Raw genomic sequence first — 18259 nt, forward strand, 5'->3', positions numbered from 1 at the left:
CTTTTCAATCTGGGAAAGCCCCAGTCACACTTCTGGAGCAAGGCCCATAATGCAGATGGTTCAAACTTTGTTTTTTGGAGATGGAGTCTCACTCTGTTGCCCAGGCTGGAGTGCAGTAGCGTGATCTTGGCTCACTGCAATTTCTGCCTCCCAGGCTCAAGTGATTCTCCTGCATCAGCCTCCTGAGTAGCTGGGACTACAGGCACACGCTGCCACTGCCAGCTAATTTTTTGTATTTTAGTAGAGGGGGTTTTACCATATTGGTCAGGATGGTCTTGATCTCTTGACCTTGTGATCTGCCCACCTTGGCTTCCCAAAGTGCTAGGATTACAGGCGTGAGATACCGCCCCCAGCCGGTTCAAACTTTTCATACAACCCTTAGGAAACTGGATGTGACAGAAAAGATAGGATCTTTTCAGCATTTCTTAATATGCAAAATCGCCAAATATTCCGAAGATGGTCTAGTAACATTAGACTATATTACGAGTTCAAGAACATCTACATTTAAATCTAACCTTTAAACAATTTTAAATTGATATTTGCTTTAAATTATGATTTGACTATTACCCCTTTATCTTAGTGTTAGAATATCTATGCTGGACTGCATTTTAAAATCAAATATAATATTTATCTTTAGGTATTTTCATTACTATAAAAGGAAGGGAGAGCTTTGCATCTAAGCAGTACTTTGATCAACAGATCTCCAGTTTTCTATTAGGCAGGACTCCCTCTGTTTGATAAAGAAGGAAACAGGCACAGATAAGTTAAGACCCTCCCAATTAAGACTAAACCAGGCCCTCCATCTCCAGTCTTGTTGAAGCTGCTTCATCCTAGAGAGTGGTCTCACTGTCAGTTTCTCTTCGGTATTTGTCCACGTCTGTGAAGTCATAGTCTGACTCCATCTCTATCTTCACCTGTGGCACCATGAACACTGGGTTCCGTGAGTAGTTGAAAGCAGGTGAAGCTGGACAGGAGATTTTGAAGTGCAAGGTGATGCTGAACAAGAAGTAGGAAAGAGGATTATGTAGTTCTTGGTGTTTTGAACCCATCCCCCAGAGCAGGGCTCTAATGCAAATAGTTCTGTCCTCACTTCTGAACTCAGCACATGCCAGACCAAGCAGTTTCCTATTGGCTTGGCCTTCAGCCACAGTCATCCACCTGGTCTCGCTCTGTAAACCTATCTTCACATTGCTGCCAAGGTGAACTTTCTAAGTCACAAATTTGGTGGTTCCTGATTGTTCAAAGAAGAATCTAAGCTCCTTGGCGTGAGAAGACAGGAGTATCTGTCTTCTCACGAACACAAACACAGCCTTTTGTGTTTGTAGTCGGGCCTGCTTAGTTTGCCCTATCCATCACAGTATTCTTTGCTCTTTGACGTGCGCGCGCGCACGTGTGTGTGTGTGTGTGTTTTCAAATGGTACTTCGGGCCTGTGTTCTCTAGCCAAAATGCTTGCCTTTTCTCTACTCTGTCCCGCTTTATGGCTGGCAGATTCTGGTTTCTTTCATAGATTCTTGAGATGAGGCTAGTGCCTTCCTTAGACTGCTGTCCTCGTCTGCTCTCTCATTCTTGCACAGGGTGCTCTGTCTTGGTTTGCATGCCTTTCTTTCCACATCTCCAGGGGACTGCACCTGGTAGATCACTGATGCTTAGTGTTTGTTAAACCAGATTAATTTGCAGAGTCTTTCACTGAAATAGAATCTTGCTGTTTAGTGGTTTTTGCCTCCATCTGTTTTCATAAATTCAGTAAAACATCAATGAGGTCGGGAGATGCCATCTCCAGTTACCAAACTGTCTTCATTTCTGACCTTGTCTTAGGGCCTTGTGTAATTTGGAAACCCCTAACCTGGTACAAATTTTCTCTCTACTGCCTGAAATTGGGAGCAGTTAGTTAATTTCATGTAGATTATTTTATAAATGAAAATAAGATAGACTGCTTTTTCTCCTAACACCCATATATACTACTGTATAAAGATCAATGGCATTACAGGTATAGGAGCCTGAGATGGGATGAGAAGGAAGGCGGAAATGTAACTGGACAGGTGACACCTCTGGGCTAGAATATCCTTGCTACTGCTGCTTAGGGAGGGTTGAACTAGGGAAAGTCTGTCGTCTCACCCTGGCATTGGGATAGCAGCTTTGTCTTACAAATCAGAATATCCCCTGCCCCCAGTTTCCCCCCAAAACACTCTTGGATGAGTGCTTTCTGTGTCTGGAGTGATCTGCTTCTAGACTCGGAATAACCTGTGCTCTAGTTACTTTTTGATTCCTGTCCGTTCTGGGGCACTAGGTAGGAGTGGGACTGCACCTGCCATCTTCCCAAGTGAAAATGAAGTAAAGGCTTTCTTGCTTCTGAATTCCTCTTTTCTGTGTTTGAGCCCACTGTGTGTCATCAGGGTGTCTCACCTTTTTCATGGGTGGCTTCTTGTGAAGAACAGAATCACATTGTTGGCATGGGGGCTCCTGGCAACTGGCCTTGAACTTATTCTAGACAGTCCCCATTTCCACCTGATCTCGGATGTTGGCTTTCCTCCATGACCTTTCTGACCTTTGCTAATTAATCCTACTGTTCATTCATTCTATGGAGTACCTGAGGTTTTGATCCTTTGCATTCATTTATCCTGGCTTGCAGTGATACTACACTTAAGCCATGCCTAGTTTTTCTGTTTTCTTTTTTTTTCTCTTTTTTTTTTTTTTGAGACGGAGTTTCACTCATGTTACCCAGGCTGGAGTGCAATGGCGCGATCTCGGCTCACCGCAACCTCCGCCTCCTGGGTTCAGGCAATTCTCCTGCCTCAGCCTCCTGAGTAGTTGGGATTACAGGCACGCACCACCATGCCCAGCTAATTTTTTGTATTTTTAGTAGAGACGGGGTTTCACCATGTTGACCAGGATGGTCTCGATCTTTTGACCTCGTGATCCACCCGCCTCTGCCTCCCAAAGTGCTGGGATTACAGGCTTGAGCCACCGCGCCCGGCTTTTCTGTTTTCTTTTTGTCAACATGTACTTTCAATTTGTGTTCTACCTAATCTTCTATAAGAATTTCCTTTGCTAAAGTTGAACACCTTTGTGTTGTAACCATGTTGTTACGTCAGTAAGAAGACACATTTGCTTTTTGGCTCTGAATGATGAGTCAGGTCTGTCAACCCTTGTCTCCCAGTTGGGGCCAGCAAGGACCTTCTGAGAGGACGGTTAGCCTGGGAAATCCCAGACCCTCTGACTTCCTGGCCATTGCCTAGTCTCTTACCTAATACCCAAGGAGTCTACCTAACAGTGTTTACCTTCGATCAAGTTCTGTGTCACTGAAGGAAGAATCAGAGTGAGTAACTCCAACTGGAAGATCTTTTTCCTGGCAGGAAAATGAAAATGTCAGATGTGGAGTAGGTTTAAGCACCATATTTCTCCAGGCTTCCCCCACCATTTCCTCTCTTTTCCTTCTCTAACCCTATGGCCAACATTATGCAAGAGGAATATGGGGCCTCAGTGACGTGTGGCTTCTGGTTTAGTTAGTCCTTCACCCAGAGGGCTCTCAGCTGGGGTTAGGGGGTATGAGGCATGGGAGGGCCAGGGAAGAGGGATGAATGTGAGCAGGGGAGGAGTCTGAGAAACTCAAGATCTTGAGGTACCTATGATGGATAGTGCCCATGGGAAGCTCACCCTGGCTACCCACCCCTAATCTGTCTTTGAGAGTGGCAAGCCCTCTATTAGAAGCACTGGGGTTGGGACTCAGCTGGGATCTTTTGGAAGACTCATGACAGGCTATGTTGCTTGGATGACAGGACTGGCCACCTATAGGGAGCTGAAGCTGGGAGGGCTTAAAGGCAGTAATAGAGACTCCCAGAATTTCTGTAAGCAATGCCCAATCCCTCCCAGGCAGCCTTCCTCTCAGTGGACAGAAGGTGCTGAGGATTGACCCAGAGGCACAGCGGAACCAACACGGGGACCTCCAGTGTTGCCTGACTTATAACCTAAGTACTATGATACCTATTTCTCTAAAGGGGAAAGCTCGGTTCTGAGCTCTCAACCATTTCAACAGCCACTGGAAAACATGTGAGGCCTAGTGGGCCATGTTTAGACTGATATGGTCTTAAAACAGAGGAGGGCCAGGCAGTGCCACAGGGATCTGGGGAAAGAAGGGAATGAGGGATTTTTCTTCAACTAAAGTGAGGATTAGTCATTCAAGTCTGCAGGCTTTGCTCTGAGGCTTCCATCTGGTTAGAGTACCAGTCCTGGTGGCCCAGTTCTCTGGTCTCTGCCTAAGACAGGGGTCTTGTTGCACAGGGGTCCCCAACCCCCAGGTCACAGAACAGTATCAGAACCTGGTTGCACAGTAGAAGGTGAGCATGGGCGAATTAGCATTAAACCCTGTGCTCCACCTTCAGTGGTACCAATGGCGGCAATAGATTCTCATAAAGGTGAGGACCCTATTGTGAACTGGGCATGAGTGGGATCTAGGTTGCATACTCCTTAAGAGAATCTGAGGTAGAACAGTCTCATTCCAAGGCCATTCCCCACTTCCCTACTGGTCTGTGGAAAAGTTAATCTTCCACGAAATTCGTCCTTTATGCCAAAAAAGTTGGGGACTGCTGCTCTAGCATCCAAAATGATTAAATCTTCCTGAGTTACAGATGAAAGTTCCTCAGGGAAAGACATAGAGGATTAGTAGTAAGGAGGAAGGGAGAGATATCATGTGTTTTACTTACTGGCAATGCAGTGGATACCATTTTGGGGATCTGACTGGACACTTTCCATGGGAATCTTTATAACTGAGGGAGGAGGGAACTGGGGCTGGAGAAAAACAGTGGGAAAAGAGGATAAACACCACTAACACAACAACTTGGCTTTCTTTCTTATTTTTTTTTTTTTTTTTTTTGAGCCAGAGTCTCTATTGCCCAGGCTGGAGTGCAGTGGCGCAATCTCAGTTCACTGCAACCTCCACCTCCTGGGTTCAAGTGATTCTTCTGATTCAGCCTCCCGAGTAGCTGGGATTACAGGCGCCCACAACCATGCCTGGCTAATTTTTTTTATTTTTAGTAGAAATGAGTTTTCACCATGCTGGCCAGGCTGGCCTTGGACTCCTGACCTTGTGATCCACCTGCCTTAGCCTCCCAAAGTGCTGGGATTACAGATGTGCACCACCGTGCCCAGCCAACAACTTGGCTTTCTTGCCAAGATGGAAAATGCATCCATAGGCAGTGCAAACCACCATTCTCTTCACCTCTAGACTAAACAGCGGGTGCTGCAAACACTCTGGGGCCCACTGACAGGGAATGGGCCCACTGACAGCCTGCTGTCCCACACATGCCATTGGACAGAGTGGAGCTCTTCCAGGAATGTTATCATCAAAACAGTTTTATCTGTCACAGCAACCAGTCACTTGGGAATGAACTTCACACAATAACTGTGTTGCTATAAAGACAAGTAAAATGAATTTGTATAAATCAAATCCTGTTTTTCCATTGGTATATAATTCAGAGCTTCTTTTTCCCAACCCTGTAATAGTTCTTGGCATGTGGTAGCCACTCAAATATTGAAAGAATTAATGAAAGAAGTATTTGCCTTTAAAAGGCACTTAGTCTCTGTTTCTTTGTTTTCAGAACCCACCTTTACAAATCCTACAAAACATGCATTATAGGACTCTTCCTGGAAGAGCACAGTAATTAAGGACCAGGGGAGTTCTGACTGATGAGAAGATGGTTTAATCACCACCAGCCCAATCAGAAGGGATTTACCTTAAACAGGTTTCAGCTGCACAAGGCAAAATCATGAGAACAGGACAGGGTAGATGCAGGGACATGAGTTTGGGTCAAATTGGGAGATTGGGAGCCAGGCACAGCATAAGGAGATGGCACAGGCAGCTTAGCATATCAGAAATCAGCAAAGTCAGGAATTATTTTCTTAATTCCCTCTTAGAAATTTAGTTCTATGTCCATTTTGGGTAAGCCACTTCCTTTTGCAGGGACAGTTTCATCATATGTAATGAATACGTGAATATTAAGAATCTTTCTGCCTCATGTTTTGTGATTCACTATAATTTCCAGACTGGTCCCTTGTCTGTTGACTCCCTGAGTGTTTTGGGGATGAAATGGGAAGGGACTGATTTGCAGTAGCTTACGCAAATCTATAAACTTAATTCACCACATAAATAGACCAAAGACAAAAACCACATGATTATCTCAATAGATGCAGAGAAGGCCTTCGACAAAATTCAACAGCGCTTTATGCCAAAAACTCTCAATAAACTAGGTATTGACGGAATGTATTTCAAAATAAAAGCTATTTACGACAAACCCACAGCCAATATCATACTGAATGGGCAAAAACTGGAAGCATTCCCTTTGAAATCCAGCACTAGACAAGGATGCCCTCTCTCACCACTCCTATTCAATATAGTATTGGAAGTTCTAGTCAGAGCAATCAGGCAAGAAAAAGAAATAAAGGGTATTCAATTAGGAAAGGAGGAGGTCAAATTGTCTCTATTTGCAGTCGACATGATTGTATATCTAGAAGACCCCATCGTCTCAGCCCAAAATCTCCTTAAACTGATAAGCAACTTCAGCAAAGTCTCAGGATACAAAATCAATGTGCAAAAATCACAAGCATTCCTATACACCAATAACAGACTTAAAGAGAGCCAAATCAAGAATGAAGTGCCATTCACAATTGCTACAAAGAGAACAAAATACCTAGGAATACAACTAACAAAGGATGTAAAGGACCTCTTCAAGAAGAACTACAAACCACTGCTCAACTAAAAAAGAGAGGACACAAACAGATGGAGAAACATTCCATGCTCGTGGTTAGGAAGAATCAATATCATGAAAATGGCCATACTGCCCAAAGTAATTTATAGATTCAATGCTATCCCCATCAAGCTACCAATGACCTTCTTCACAGAATTGGAAAAAACCACCTTAAACTTCATATGGAGCCAAAAGAGAGCCTGCATAGCCAAGTCAATTCTAAGCAAAAAGAACAAGGCTGGAAGCATCATGCTACCTGACTTCAAACTATACTACAACACTACAGTAATCAAAACAGCATGGTACTGGTATCAAAACAGATGTAGACCAATGGAACAGAACAGAGGCCTTGTAGGCAATGCCACACATCTACAACCATCTGATCTTTGACAAACCTGACAAAAGCAATGGGGAAAGGATTCCCTGTTTAATAAATGGTGTTGGGAAAACTGGCTAGCCATGTGCAGAAAGCAGAAACTGGATCCCTTCCTGACATCTTACATTAAAATTTACTCCAGATGGATTAAAGACTTAAACATAAGACTTAACACCATAAAAACCCGAGAAGAAAACCGAGGCAAAACCATTCAGGACACAGGCATAGGCAAGGACTTCATGACTAAAACACCAAAAGCATTGGCAACCAAAGCCAAAATAGACAAATGGAATCTAATGAGACCTAAGAGCTTCTGCACAGCAAAAGAAACAATCATTAGAGTGAACCAGCAACCAACAGAATAGGAAAAAATTTTTGCAAGCTGCCCATCTGACAAAGGACTTATATCCAAAATCTACAAAGAACTAAAACAGATTCACAAGAAAAAAACAAACAAACCCAAAGTGGGCAAAGGATATAAACAGACACTTCTCTAAAGAAGACATATATGAGGTTCATCATCACCGGTCATTAGAGAAGTGCAAATCAAAACTACATTGAGATACCATCTTACGCCAGTTAGAATGGCGATCATTAAAAAATCTGGAGACAACAGATGCTGGAGAGGATGTGGAGAAATAGGAACAATTTTACACTGTTAGTGGGAGTGTAAATTAGTTCAACCATTGTGGAAGATAGTATGGCGATTCCTCAGGGACCCAGAAATAGAAATTCCATTTGACCAGCAATCCCATTACTGGGTATATATCCAAAGGATTATAAATCATTATATTATAAGGACACATGCACACGTATGTTCACTGCAGCACTGTTTACAATAGCAAAGACTTGGGACCAACCCAAATGCCCATTGATGATAGACAGGACAGGGAAAATGTGGCATATATACACCATGGAATATTATGCAGCCATAAAAAAAGATGAGTTCATGTCCTTTGTAGGGACACGGATGAACCTGGAAACCATCATTCTCAGCAAACTGACACAAGAACAGAAAATCAAACACCGCATGTTCTCACTCATAGGCGGGTGTTGAACAATGAGAACACATGGACACAGGGAGGGTAGCATCTCACACTGAGGTCTGTGGGGGGGACTAAGGGAGGGACAGTGGGGGGTAGGGAGTTGGGGAGGAATAACATGGGGAGAAATGCCAGATATAGGTGATGGGGATGCAGGCAGCAAACCCCATTGCCATGTATGTACCTATGCAACAATCCTGCATGTTCTTTACATGTACCCCAAAACCTAAAATGCAATAAATTTTATATGTATGTATATATATAAAAAAATGGGAAGGGAGCATGGGAGAAGAGGGGGCAGATGGGGCAACCACATTATTCTAGGCATCTGGGAAATGTAGCCACTCTCTATTTGGTGAGGATACCTGCCTCTTTCCCCATCTTTGTACCCATTACCCTAGGGAATGGCAAAGCAAAGCTTGTTCCCAGCCCCTCCTGCCTGTCTGGACTCCAGTCTACTTATAAGTCCCCATTAGATGCCTCTCCCCAGGCCTGCTCCACTCTTTGGAGGTCAGTCTTCATAACCTCCTTCCATGTTGGAGCTGCCTCCCGGCCCTTTCCACAGTAACCCACTTGCTGTGATCATGGCCTTAAAGCCCATAGTGAGGGGAAGAGTGAGCATGGCTGGTCACCTTTTCCCTGGACAAGGAGTCTCATTCACTCTGGCCCACTTCGAGGATATTCACATAAACAGAAGAGCCCTCAGCACCCCGGACCAAGACAAGCAAATGGCCAGCCCATCCTGGACTGGGCCTAGGCATGCTGGAGGCCACCCAAGAAGCCACCCTCTCCCTAGCCCTGGCAAAAGTGGAGGGAAGGTTGTGTGATTTCTCCTCTGTGCCCCGGCCTCACTTCTTTCCCACCTCCTCATCACAGTCCTCGTGGGCTCCTTTCTTTCTCTTCCTCTTCTTGTCTGTCTCCTTTTTTTCCTTCTCTGGGAGGATATTGTCAATCCAGGCCAGGTCGTGCTGGGAAAAGATGAAATCCAGAAGCCTTCGAACAATGATGAGGCCCAGGATCTGTGGCAGGAGATGCGAGAGAGACTAAAGTTTTTTGAGAGTCTGGAGAAACCTGTGGCCTCAATGCCCAAACTCAGGCATAGATTCTTTTCTCCCTCAGTCGGCTGAGTTCAGGGACTTTTTGTGGTGTCTTTGGAGCCATCTCGAAGCTCCCATAAGCCATTATTCACCTTCCCTCCACTGTGGTTCCTCTCGTCTGGCCTCTCCTCAGGTGAGTGACTGTGCCTGCCAGTGACCAAGAGGGACAGAGCCTGTGACAGCTGAAGTGGGGAGCCTCAGAGGAGGCCATGGGCTGGAGAACTACAGTTACTCTTTAAATTAGTGGTTCTCAGCTGGGCATGGTGGCTCACACGTGTAATCCCAGCATTTTGGGAGGCCAAGGCAGGCAAATCCCTGAGGTCAGGAGTTCGGGACCAGCCTGGCCAACATGGGGAAATGCTGTCTGTACTAAAAATACAAAAATTAGCTAGGTGTGGTGGCGCATGCCTGTGGTCCCAGCTACTCAGGAGACTGAGGCAGAAGAAGTGCTAGAACCTGGGGGGTGGAGGTTGCAATGAGCCGAGATCATGCTACTACACTCCAGCCTGTGCAACAGAGCAAGACTCTGTCTCAAAAAATAATAATAAACAATAAATTACTGGTTCTCAAACTTCAGCATGCACCAGGACCTGGAGGGCTTGTTAATACACAAATTGCTGGATCCCCCCAGTTTCTGATTTAGCAGGTCAGGTAAGGCCCAAGAATTTATGTCTCTAACCAGTTTCTCAGTGATGTTGATGCTGCTGGTCCAGAGGTCACACTTTGAGACCCACTGTCCTTCTGCCTCCAATTCTGAGAGCTGCTGCCCTCTTTGTTAACAGAAGTTGGATAAAGTATACTGTAATAACTGGATTTTTAAAGGGAAAGCTTAGAAAATTGGTTCTGTTCAGGATGAAGAAATTAAAGGACAAGCAGTGCTCTTTGGGGAGGATTCAAATTTTTTGTTCTTTCCCCAATAAGAACATTCATCTTGATTCGATACTGGTTCCTCCCTGACACTACTTGGGAGCAAGTACAGCCTGAGAGGGTCAGACAGACCTGGGTTTTAAGAATCCTGGCTCTGAAAACAACTTGGTGGTTGCTAGCGGGAAGGGTGGCAAGAGAGGCTGTCTGTATAGGGGCAGCAAGAGGGAACTTTTGGAGCTGTTCTGTATTGTGACTGGTGGTGAAACTACCACTCTGTTCATTTGCCAAAACTCATAGAATCACACACTCAATTTTACTGTATGCAAATTCAACAGCAAAAAAATCAATAGGTGGGGGATGTGGGTCTTACTCTGCCCTGTCTGGTTGTGTGTCCAGATTTACTCACTCATGCTCTCTGAGCCTCACTTTCTCATCTGTAAAGCGGGGTTACTAGTGCTTTGGGGGCTGGTATGGACTCAATGGAACAGCACTCAGTAAAGGCTAATCAAGACTGCTACTGCCTTTCCCCTCACCAGCTCTGAGGCCCATGAGGGCACTAGGGGGAGGATCTATCTCCCTTTCCCTGCAGTGGGGGTTTTCAACCCTGGCTACACATTTATGCTTACCTGTAGACCATAAAAATACCAAAGTCTGGATGTCCCAGAGATTCTGATTTGAGTGGTCTGGGTTGATTTTCATGGGCAGTCAGGGTTGAGACCGTTGACTAGGCCCTCCCAGGAGTGCGCACTCCAAGTTCCCCTCAGTGTACTTACTTTGGCCCCTACCCCAGAGCCCTCAGGCTTTCCCCAGACATTTGCTGACACACTCCAGGTGCCTGGCAAGGGCCTGGGCCAGTGCCCTCGGTGAGTTTAGAGGGCAAATGCAACGTGTTTTTGGTTTTGTGTTCTTTTTACTTCTTATTTTGGAATAATTTCAAACTTATATAATATTTGCAAGAATAGTGAAAGAACTGTAACCTTTCCCGAGCTCAGGCTTTATATATATTGTCACTGGGTTTTGACGTTCTTGATCTCTGACCCTAGTTCTTCCCCTACCCCCCTACTTCACTATTTAGCTTTTCAAATTTAGCTACCTTGAGTGATGGAAAGATCTATATTTAGCACGTATTGACTTCTGAGACTGGTTGGAATTTTGGCAGTGGGAACTCCTGATTGAACTGATTTGCTTTCTCTGTCCCTCCCTGGAGCCAGGAGGTTGGGTGACTCTTGCATTCTTGCTGAGCGGCCCTGACATTCCTTCCTCCGCCTCCTCTCTGCCCCACCCCACACCATCTGACCTGGACTCACAATTCGAATCGGGTCATTCTGTGCCAGCCTCTGTGACCCGAGGGAACCAGGCCACAGCTGACGGGAAGGCAGGTGGTGGGAGGGGAGGTTGAGCTGCACCTCTTGCCCAGGCCAACCTGCTGGGCAGGAGGGGGAAGCCCGCACCCACTTTACCATGACTGGGAAGATGATGGCAGCCACCGTGGACTTGAGGATCCAGAGTACGGCCAGGCAGAGGATCTGCACCAGGGTGAAGAGGTGGATCCGGCGCAGCGGCACGTGTCGCAGGAAAGCGTGGTCCGGCTGGTGCTTGGCCGGCATCAGGAAGAGCTTGCAGCGTTCCCAGAACTGGGGGGACAGTGTGGGCTCAGCCAGGTAGCTGGGCTCTGAGGGCCTGCTGGGCCCCACTACTAGGGAAAGGGGTTCCTGGGTGGGGTCTCAGAGGGGAAAACCCCTGCTCCGGCCTTAAGGATGCACAGGAGGGGAGCTGGAGGTGTCTAGACAGATACATAATGGGGTCTTAGAGAAAGGATCCTGAGACCTGGGTGAGGGGAAGAGCCTGGAGCTGGCTACAAAATGAACACTGTCCATATTCAAGGAAAGTGCAAGTTAATTGTAACACAAACTGTTTAAGAATTCTGGGATTTCATGGTAAATACAGAACAAAACAAAAATGTTTTCTTCTGTGTAGTTGCCTTAGGGAAGAGAGAGAGGTACAGTGAAATGCTCACTGGAGTCATCTCCTTCTGGATTTTGAATTCTGACCCTCCCATCCCCAACTGTAAAATGGGGATCAGATAACCTAATTACATAGATTAAATTATATAAGGCCGATGAAGTGCCTAGCATAGTTATTTTGCCTGGTAGTATCAGTAAGCGACAGTATCATTACTATTGTTCTTTCATTGAATTAGGACAATTGGGGACAATGGGGACAACTGAATTGGGGGGTCTTGGTGACATGGAACCAGACATGGAATGCTGACTCCAGGTATGCAGACTGGGGAGGGAAAGCCTTACCTGGATGCCATTCAGGGAGGCCACGCCCATGTAGAGGAAGACTCCGTACAACACCGGCAGGGGGATGCACTAAAATGAGAGCAGAACTTTGGATTGGCTTCTGCCTGGGGCGGGCCCTTGGCCTTCCTGTTCTGGATGACAGTGTCTCCTGACTACAGAGGCAGCTGAGGAGCTGGATGTTTGGGGGAACCGAGAGTCAGCAGAGCTAGGGTGTGGACGGGGGTGATGAGGGTCACTGGGACTGTACTGCCCCTTCTCTGGCAGGGGTGCCTGGCCCGGCATGTGGCTGCTCTCCTGGCCTGGCCCCTCATTGTGCCCTTGTGCCATATAGAAGCCATGTGGACTGGCTGAAGAAACACCTTCTGGAAAGTGAGAAGGCATCACAGACTGCCCCTTTCTCATTCCTGACAGCTTTTTCCTACCTCCAGCCTCAGCTGAGGGCCCCCTAAAGCTGCTCAGCCTGCAGGGGTGTGGGGACCTTTAATGAGCTGACCTACATCAGCAGGGAATACCAAGGACACTTAACAGAAATCACACATCAGGCCAGGCATGGTGGCTCACACCTGTAGCCCTAGCACTTTGGGAGGCCAGGCGGCTGGATGACCCGAGGTCAGGAGTTCAAGACCAGTCTGGCCAACATGGTGAAACCCCATCTCTATTAAAAATGCAAAAAAAAAAAAATTAGCTAGGCATGGTGGTACATGCCTGTAATCCCAGCAACTTGGGAGGCTGAGGCAGGAGAATCACTTGAACCCAAGAGATGGAGGTTGTAGTAAGCTGAGATCATGCCACTGCACTCCAGCCTGGGTGACAGAGACGCCATCTCAAAAAAAAAAAAAAAAAAAAAAGAAATCTTGCATCATACATAATCACATAAAAAGGAAGCAAAACAGAAGTGTGTAAACTAATCAGCACTCGTCACCAACTAACCACAAATAGTTTGGTGGGTACCCTTCCCTCCAAACTTGCACACAGGCAGCTTGTTTGCTTTTTCAAACATGGGATCATGGAATTCATCCCACTCTACAAGAGTGATTCCAAATCTTTCACAGCCTTTCAAAGCATTCTTCCGCTGTCTATTTCTGCCTGTCGCCTCTTCTTCACCTGCAGCTGTGATTCCCCACGGTGAGCAGAGGATGCTCCTCCTTGCAGTCATGTCAGAGCACTCTGGAGCACACAGAGCACTATGCCAACACTAAAAGGGCTTTAGAGGAATTTTTGGCCCCTAAAGAATGCTGTTCTTAGATTTGAGTTTTTGTTTTTGTTTTTGTTTTTTTTCTTGAAACAGAATCTTGCTATGTTGGCCATTCTGGTCTCAAACTATTGGCCTCAAGCGATCCTCCCACCTCAGCCTCCCAAAGTGTTAGGATTACAGATGTAAGTGACCATGCCTGGCAGATTCGGATTTTTTTTTTTTTTTGAGACAGAATCTCACTTTGTCTTGCCCAGGCTGGAGTGCAGTGGTGGGATCTCAACTCACTGCAGCCTCCGCCTTCTGGGCTTAACCAATTCTTCTGTCTCAGCCTCCTGAGTAGCTGGGATACAGGTGTGTGCCACCACACATGGTTATTTTTGTATTTTTAGTAGAGATGGGGTTTCACCATGTTGGCCAGGCTGGTCTTGAACTCTTGACCTTAGGTGATCCACCTGCCTCAGCCTCCCAGAGTGCTGGGATTACAGCCTTGAACCACCATGCCAAGCCCGATTCAAGCTTTTTAATGCAAATAGTTGTATGTTAAACAGTGTCAAAATAGACATACACAATGGAACCCTCTCTACAAAAGTAAATAGTCCCTGGCCATTTAAAATATATCTTTAAATAAACAGAATGCTTGCCCTCCTGTGTGTAATTTGTTTCCCCCACAAGGGAAATATTCCTTAAAAAATACAACCTCCTACCTACTGCTCAGGTATGCCCAGCACCAATTCTCAAGCCAGAAATATTTTCCACTGTAAACACATCAGCTAGCATAATGATTCTTTAGCCTTTGTTTCTAAAAGGTCACCTCTGAATGAATTTTTTAAAATTTTGAGACAAGGTCTCACTCTGTTGCCCTAGCTGGAGTGCAGTGGCATGATCACGGCTCACTGAAGCCTTGACCTCCTGGGCTCAGGTGATCTTAATGCCCCAGCCTCCCTAGTGGCTGGGACCACAGGCATGAACCATCATGCCTGGCTAATTTTTGTAATTTTTGTAGAGATGGGGTGTCTTGCTATGTTGCCCAGACTGATCTTGAACTCCTGGCCTCAAGTGATCCTCCTTGGGCTCCCAAAGTCCTGGGATTACAGACGTGAGCCACCATGCCTGGTTATGAGCTATTTTGAGATATTCAAAGAAGGAAAATAGTATTGGCAAAAGGTTGAGGCAATTATAGGTAAACTTAATTCAAGAAAGGAAGGTCTTGTGTGGGCACTGATCAAGGGAAAGGGAGACTGATGGACGATTGGCTGGAGTGGAGAGCAGGGAAACCTGCTGGGAACACCTTGCTTTCTGGAGTCTCTCCAGAAAGAGACTCTTGTGGGGGATGCCTGCCTCCATTGTACCCCTATTTGATTTAGTCTCTTAGCTGTTGTGGTGGGACATGAGCAAGAGGAGCTTCAAGCTGGGTAGGGAAAAGTCACCCAAGTCCCAAGACTTCCTGAACTCAGGTGATCCTCCTGCCACAGCCTCCTGAGTAGATGGACTACAGGCATGTACCACCATGCTTGGCCTCCCACTGCAAGTTTTAAACTTCATGAGCCCCAAACCACAGCAATGTGGACACACACCCCATTCAGGAAGTTTCTGATCTAAGCAGGGCTAGAAATTGGCAGAATGTTTGGAGAGAAGAGTATCCTCCGGAAAGGTGAGAAAGGCCCTGGGAGGGGTGGGAGAGAGGATTGGTGATGATAAAAAATTGCAATATCAGCCGGGCGTGGTGGCTCATGCCTGTAATCCCAGCACTTTGGGAGGCTGAAGTGGGCAGATCACCAGAGGTTGGGAGTTCAAGACCAGCCTGACCAACTCGGAGAAACCCTGTCTCTACTAAAAACACAAAATTAGCCGGGTGTGGTGGCGCATGTCTGTAATCCCAGCTGTTCGAGAGGCTGAGAATCGCTTGAATCTAGGAGACAGAGGTTGTGGTCAGCCGACATCATGCCATTACACTCTAGCCTGGGCAATGAGAGTGAAGCTCTGTCTCAAAAAAACAAAACAAAACAAAACAAAACAACAACAACTGCAGTATCACAGAAAACAATGGTGACAGTGTGGAAACATGACTTTGGCCTAATAAGACTGTGCCTTTTTTCTTTCTTTCTTTCTTTTTGATGTGGAGTTTCACTCTTGTTGTCCAGGTTGGAGTGCAATGGCGCAATCTTGGCTCACCAAAACCTCCGCCTCCTGGGTTCAAGCGATTCTCCTGCCTTAGCCTCCTGAGTAGCTGGAATTTTAGGCATGCGTCACCACGTCCGCCTAATTTTTGTATTTTCAGTACAGGCGGGGTTTCACCATGTTAGTCAGGCTGGTCTTGAATTCCTGACCTCAGGTGATTCGCCTGCTTCAGCCTCCGAAACTGCTGGGATTACCGGTGTGAGATACTGCGCCCAGTGAAGACTGTGCCTTTCTTAGGGGGCCGATAGACCAGTGATCCCTAGCTATGTGGAGACCCTCTCCCTGCCTGAGGCATTCACTCTGCTTTCTTAGACGATGAGGCCCTGGGTGAGAGTGCAGGGCCTCACCTTCAGTATGGGAGCCAGGAAGACAGAGATTCCCGTCAGGATGAAGACGATGATGCCGGTCACTCTCTGTTCCCTGGCAGAGAAGAGCACATGGTCAGGTTGTACCAGGAAATGCCTGCCCCTCTGTGGGCACCTGAAGCTTGTGTCCAAGGCCATGGCCTCGAGGTCTCCTGCATGGAGCTCTGCCTGGTTCCCTGAAGCCCAGCTGAACCATATGTGGGAAGACAGGCGGCCCCTGACTGTGGAGGGGGTATCTTGCAGGGGCACTGAGGGCTGTTCAGTGTAGTGGCTCATAGCTGGGGTACCTGAGCAGAACTGATGTGGGCTGGATCCCGGCTCTGCCACTAGCTAGCTATGTGGCATTGGGCAGGGCTCTGCCCATCTTGAGCCTCAGTATATGCAGTAATAGTGGCACCTATTGTTGAGGATACATTCGAGATAAATGCTATTACTCTGTCCTTTGATTGTAAGATCTCGCTTTTGTGGGGCACAATGATTGAGGATCTGGAGAAAGGGGTCTGGCTACCAGCAGAACAGGTGTCAGGGGTGGGAGACAAGTGAGCCCTGCAGGTGGGCAGAGAAGCCTCATTCGGGCAGGATGGGCGGTCCAGGTATCCCGAGATCGTGGGAGAAGTACTTAGGGCAGTCACGGAGGAGAACACCAGGGTTTGGTGTGGTTTCATCTTGGAGGTCCTAAGGGGCTTAAGATGCACTTCTCTACCTAACATGGCACATGAGAGAAGGGGCAAGTGAAGGAACAGGAGTAACAGGCAGAGCCACAGACTGGGGAGCAAGGGTGGTCCTGGGATAGCCTTCTGAGGAGACCAAGCAAGACCTGAGCCCAAGGAGGGCCGTCGGTGCAGCAGGGACCTGCAGGGTCTTGAGGAAGAGAAAAAGGTCAGGACAGCACGAGGCCTTGTGTGGGACCTTGGATGGCCGATGCAGGTGAGTGTCTGGTGTGCATGTCCGTGTATGTTTATGGCTGGGGTATGCATACTGCTTGGAGTCTAGTAGGTAAAAAGCCCCACTTAGAGTTGGACTTCTATCTCTCTCCTTCCCTCCCTCCAGGGATAGCACTCCTGTCCCTGTGGTCCTTGGGCCGTCAGAGCATGGGCCCTTTTTGTCCAAATCCTTTGGTGAGACAGGCAAAGCCAGCTTCCCCTCCCTGAGTGAACCCCTCCCTGTCGGGTATTCCCTAGGCTTTGACCCTTCCTACCTGACTCCCAGGAACTGGGGCTGCTCCCCAGGGGCGCTGGTCTCCGTCTCCATCTTGAGGCTGTCGATGTGGGCAATGGAGATGACCGTGGCAGCCACATACCAGGGGAGCCCCATAAAGGAGCATAAGGCCATGAGGATGCCCACCCAGAACAGGTCCAGATGGTAGCCAGCTGCCTTCTGCAGGGGTGGGGGAGGGGAGGGAGAAGTTTCTGGGGAGCCGGTTCCTCCTGGAAGCAGCCATTCTGTGGAACATTGTTCAAGGGCTCCCCCTGCCTTCCAGAGATACTGACGAGGCCTGAGGTGCACCTTGCAAGGACTGCAGAGGTGGGTGGATCCCACCACCACCCCGTCTGAAAGGGTGAGCTGCCTAAGGGACATAGGTGATAGAAGAGAGGGATGCTCAAACTTGGAGAGGCCCTGGGTTTGGATCTCTGGGGAGAAGAGCCCAGAAAGTGGCCACAGGGTCTCGGTCTCTGCAGTTCCTGAGTGAGGCACTGCAGCTGGCATAGGCCACACCTAGAGTGGTCCAGACTGAGATGGGGAAGGGAGTGGCCCAAGTCTTCTCAGGCTCACAGGCTGGGTGGGGAGTTGTAGAGACCAGGAAGGCTAAGGAAGTTCCTCTGCCTCAGTGTTCTAGGCTGTGCCCCCATCAGGATCTGCTGATTTTCAGGTTCATGTTGGGAGATAAGAACTCAAGGCCACTTTGGGAAAGACAGGGAGCCTGTGCCCAGTGGCTCAGCCTAGTTTGCTCCTGGTCCTCAGAAAGTCACACCAGCCCTGGTGGCCTTACCCACATCTGGAGGTCACATTTCCCCCTCAACACACCAAGTGGGAACTCCAGTCTTCTGTCCTCATATTTTCCTGGTCCAAAGCATTGAAAGAAGTATCATG

At 47.4% G+C, this 18259-nt stretch overlaps 1 protein-coding gene across 8 annotated transcripts in view; it reads right to left on the reverse strand.

The window, feature by feature from the left end:
• Positions 1-511: 511 nt before the first annotated feature.
• The window catches only part of SLC4A5 (solute carrier family 4 member 5), a 135910-nt gene continuing 118162 nt past the window's right edge, over positions 512-18259 (reverse strand). For 7 of the 8 annotated variants that reach the window (XM_032243366.1, XM_032243367.1, XM_032243365.1 and 4 more), the window contains 7 exons: positions 17367-17545; positions 16151-16223; positions 12431-12499; positions 11585-11758; positions 9024-9179; positions 3280-3347; positions 512-996 (listed from right to left, as the gene is read on the reverse strand). In XM_032243366.1, coding sequence (XP_032099257.1) covers positions 831-996; positions 3280-3347; positions 9024-9179; positions 11585-11758; positions 12431-12499; positions 16151-16223; positions 17367-17545 — 885 coding nt within the window. In that variant the 3' untranslated portion in view covers positions 512-830. Of the gene's footprint in view, positions 997-3279; positions 3348-4701; positions 4787-9023; positions 9180-11584; positions 11759-12430; positions 12500-16150; positions 16224-17366; positions 17546-18259 lie in introns of all 8 variants that reach the window. The other variant, XM_032243368.1, reaches the window with a different exon arrangement.

Source organism: Sapajus apella, unplaced genomic scaffold, assembly GCF_009761245.1.
Source record: "Sapajus apella isolate SASKATOON/1434 unplaced genomic scaffold, GSC_monkey_1.0 scaffold52, whole genome shotgun sequence".
NCBI classification, from domain to species: Eukaryota; Metazoa; Chordata; class Mammalia; order Primates; family Cebidae; genus Sapajus; species Sapajus apella.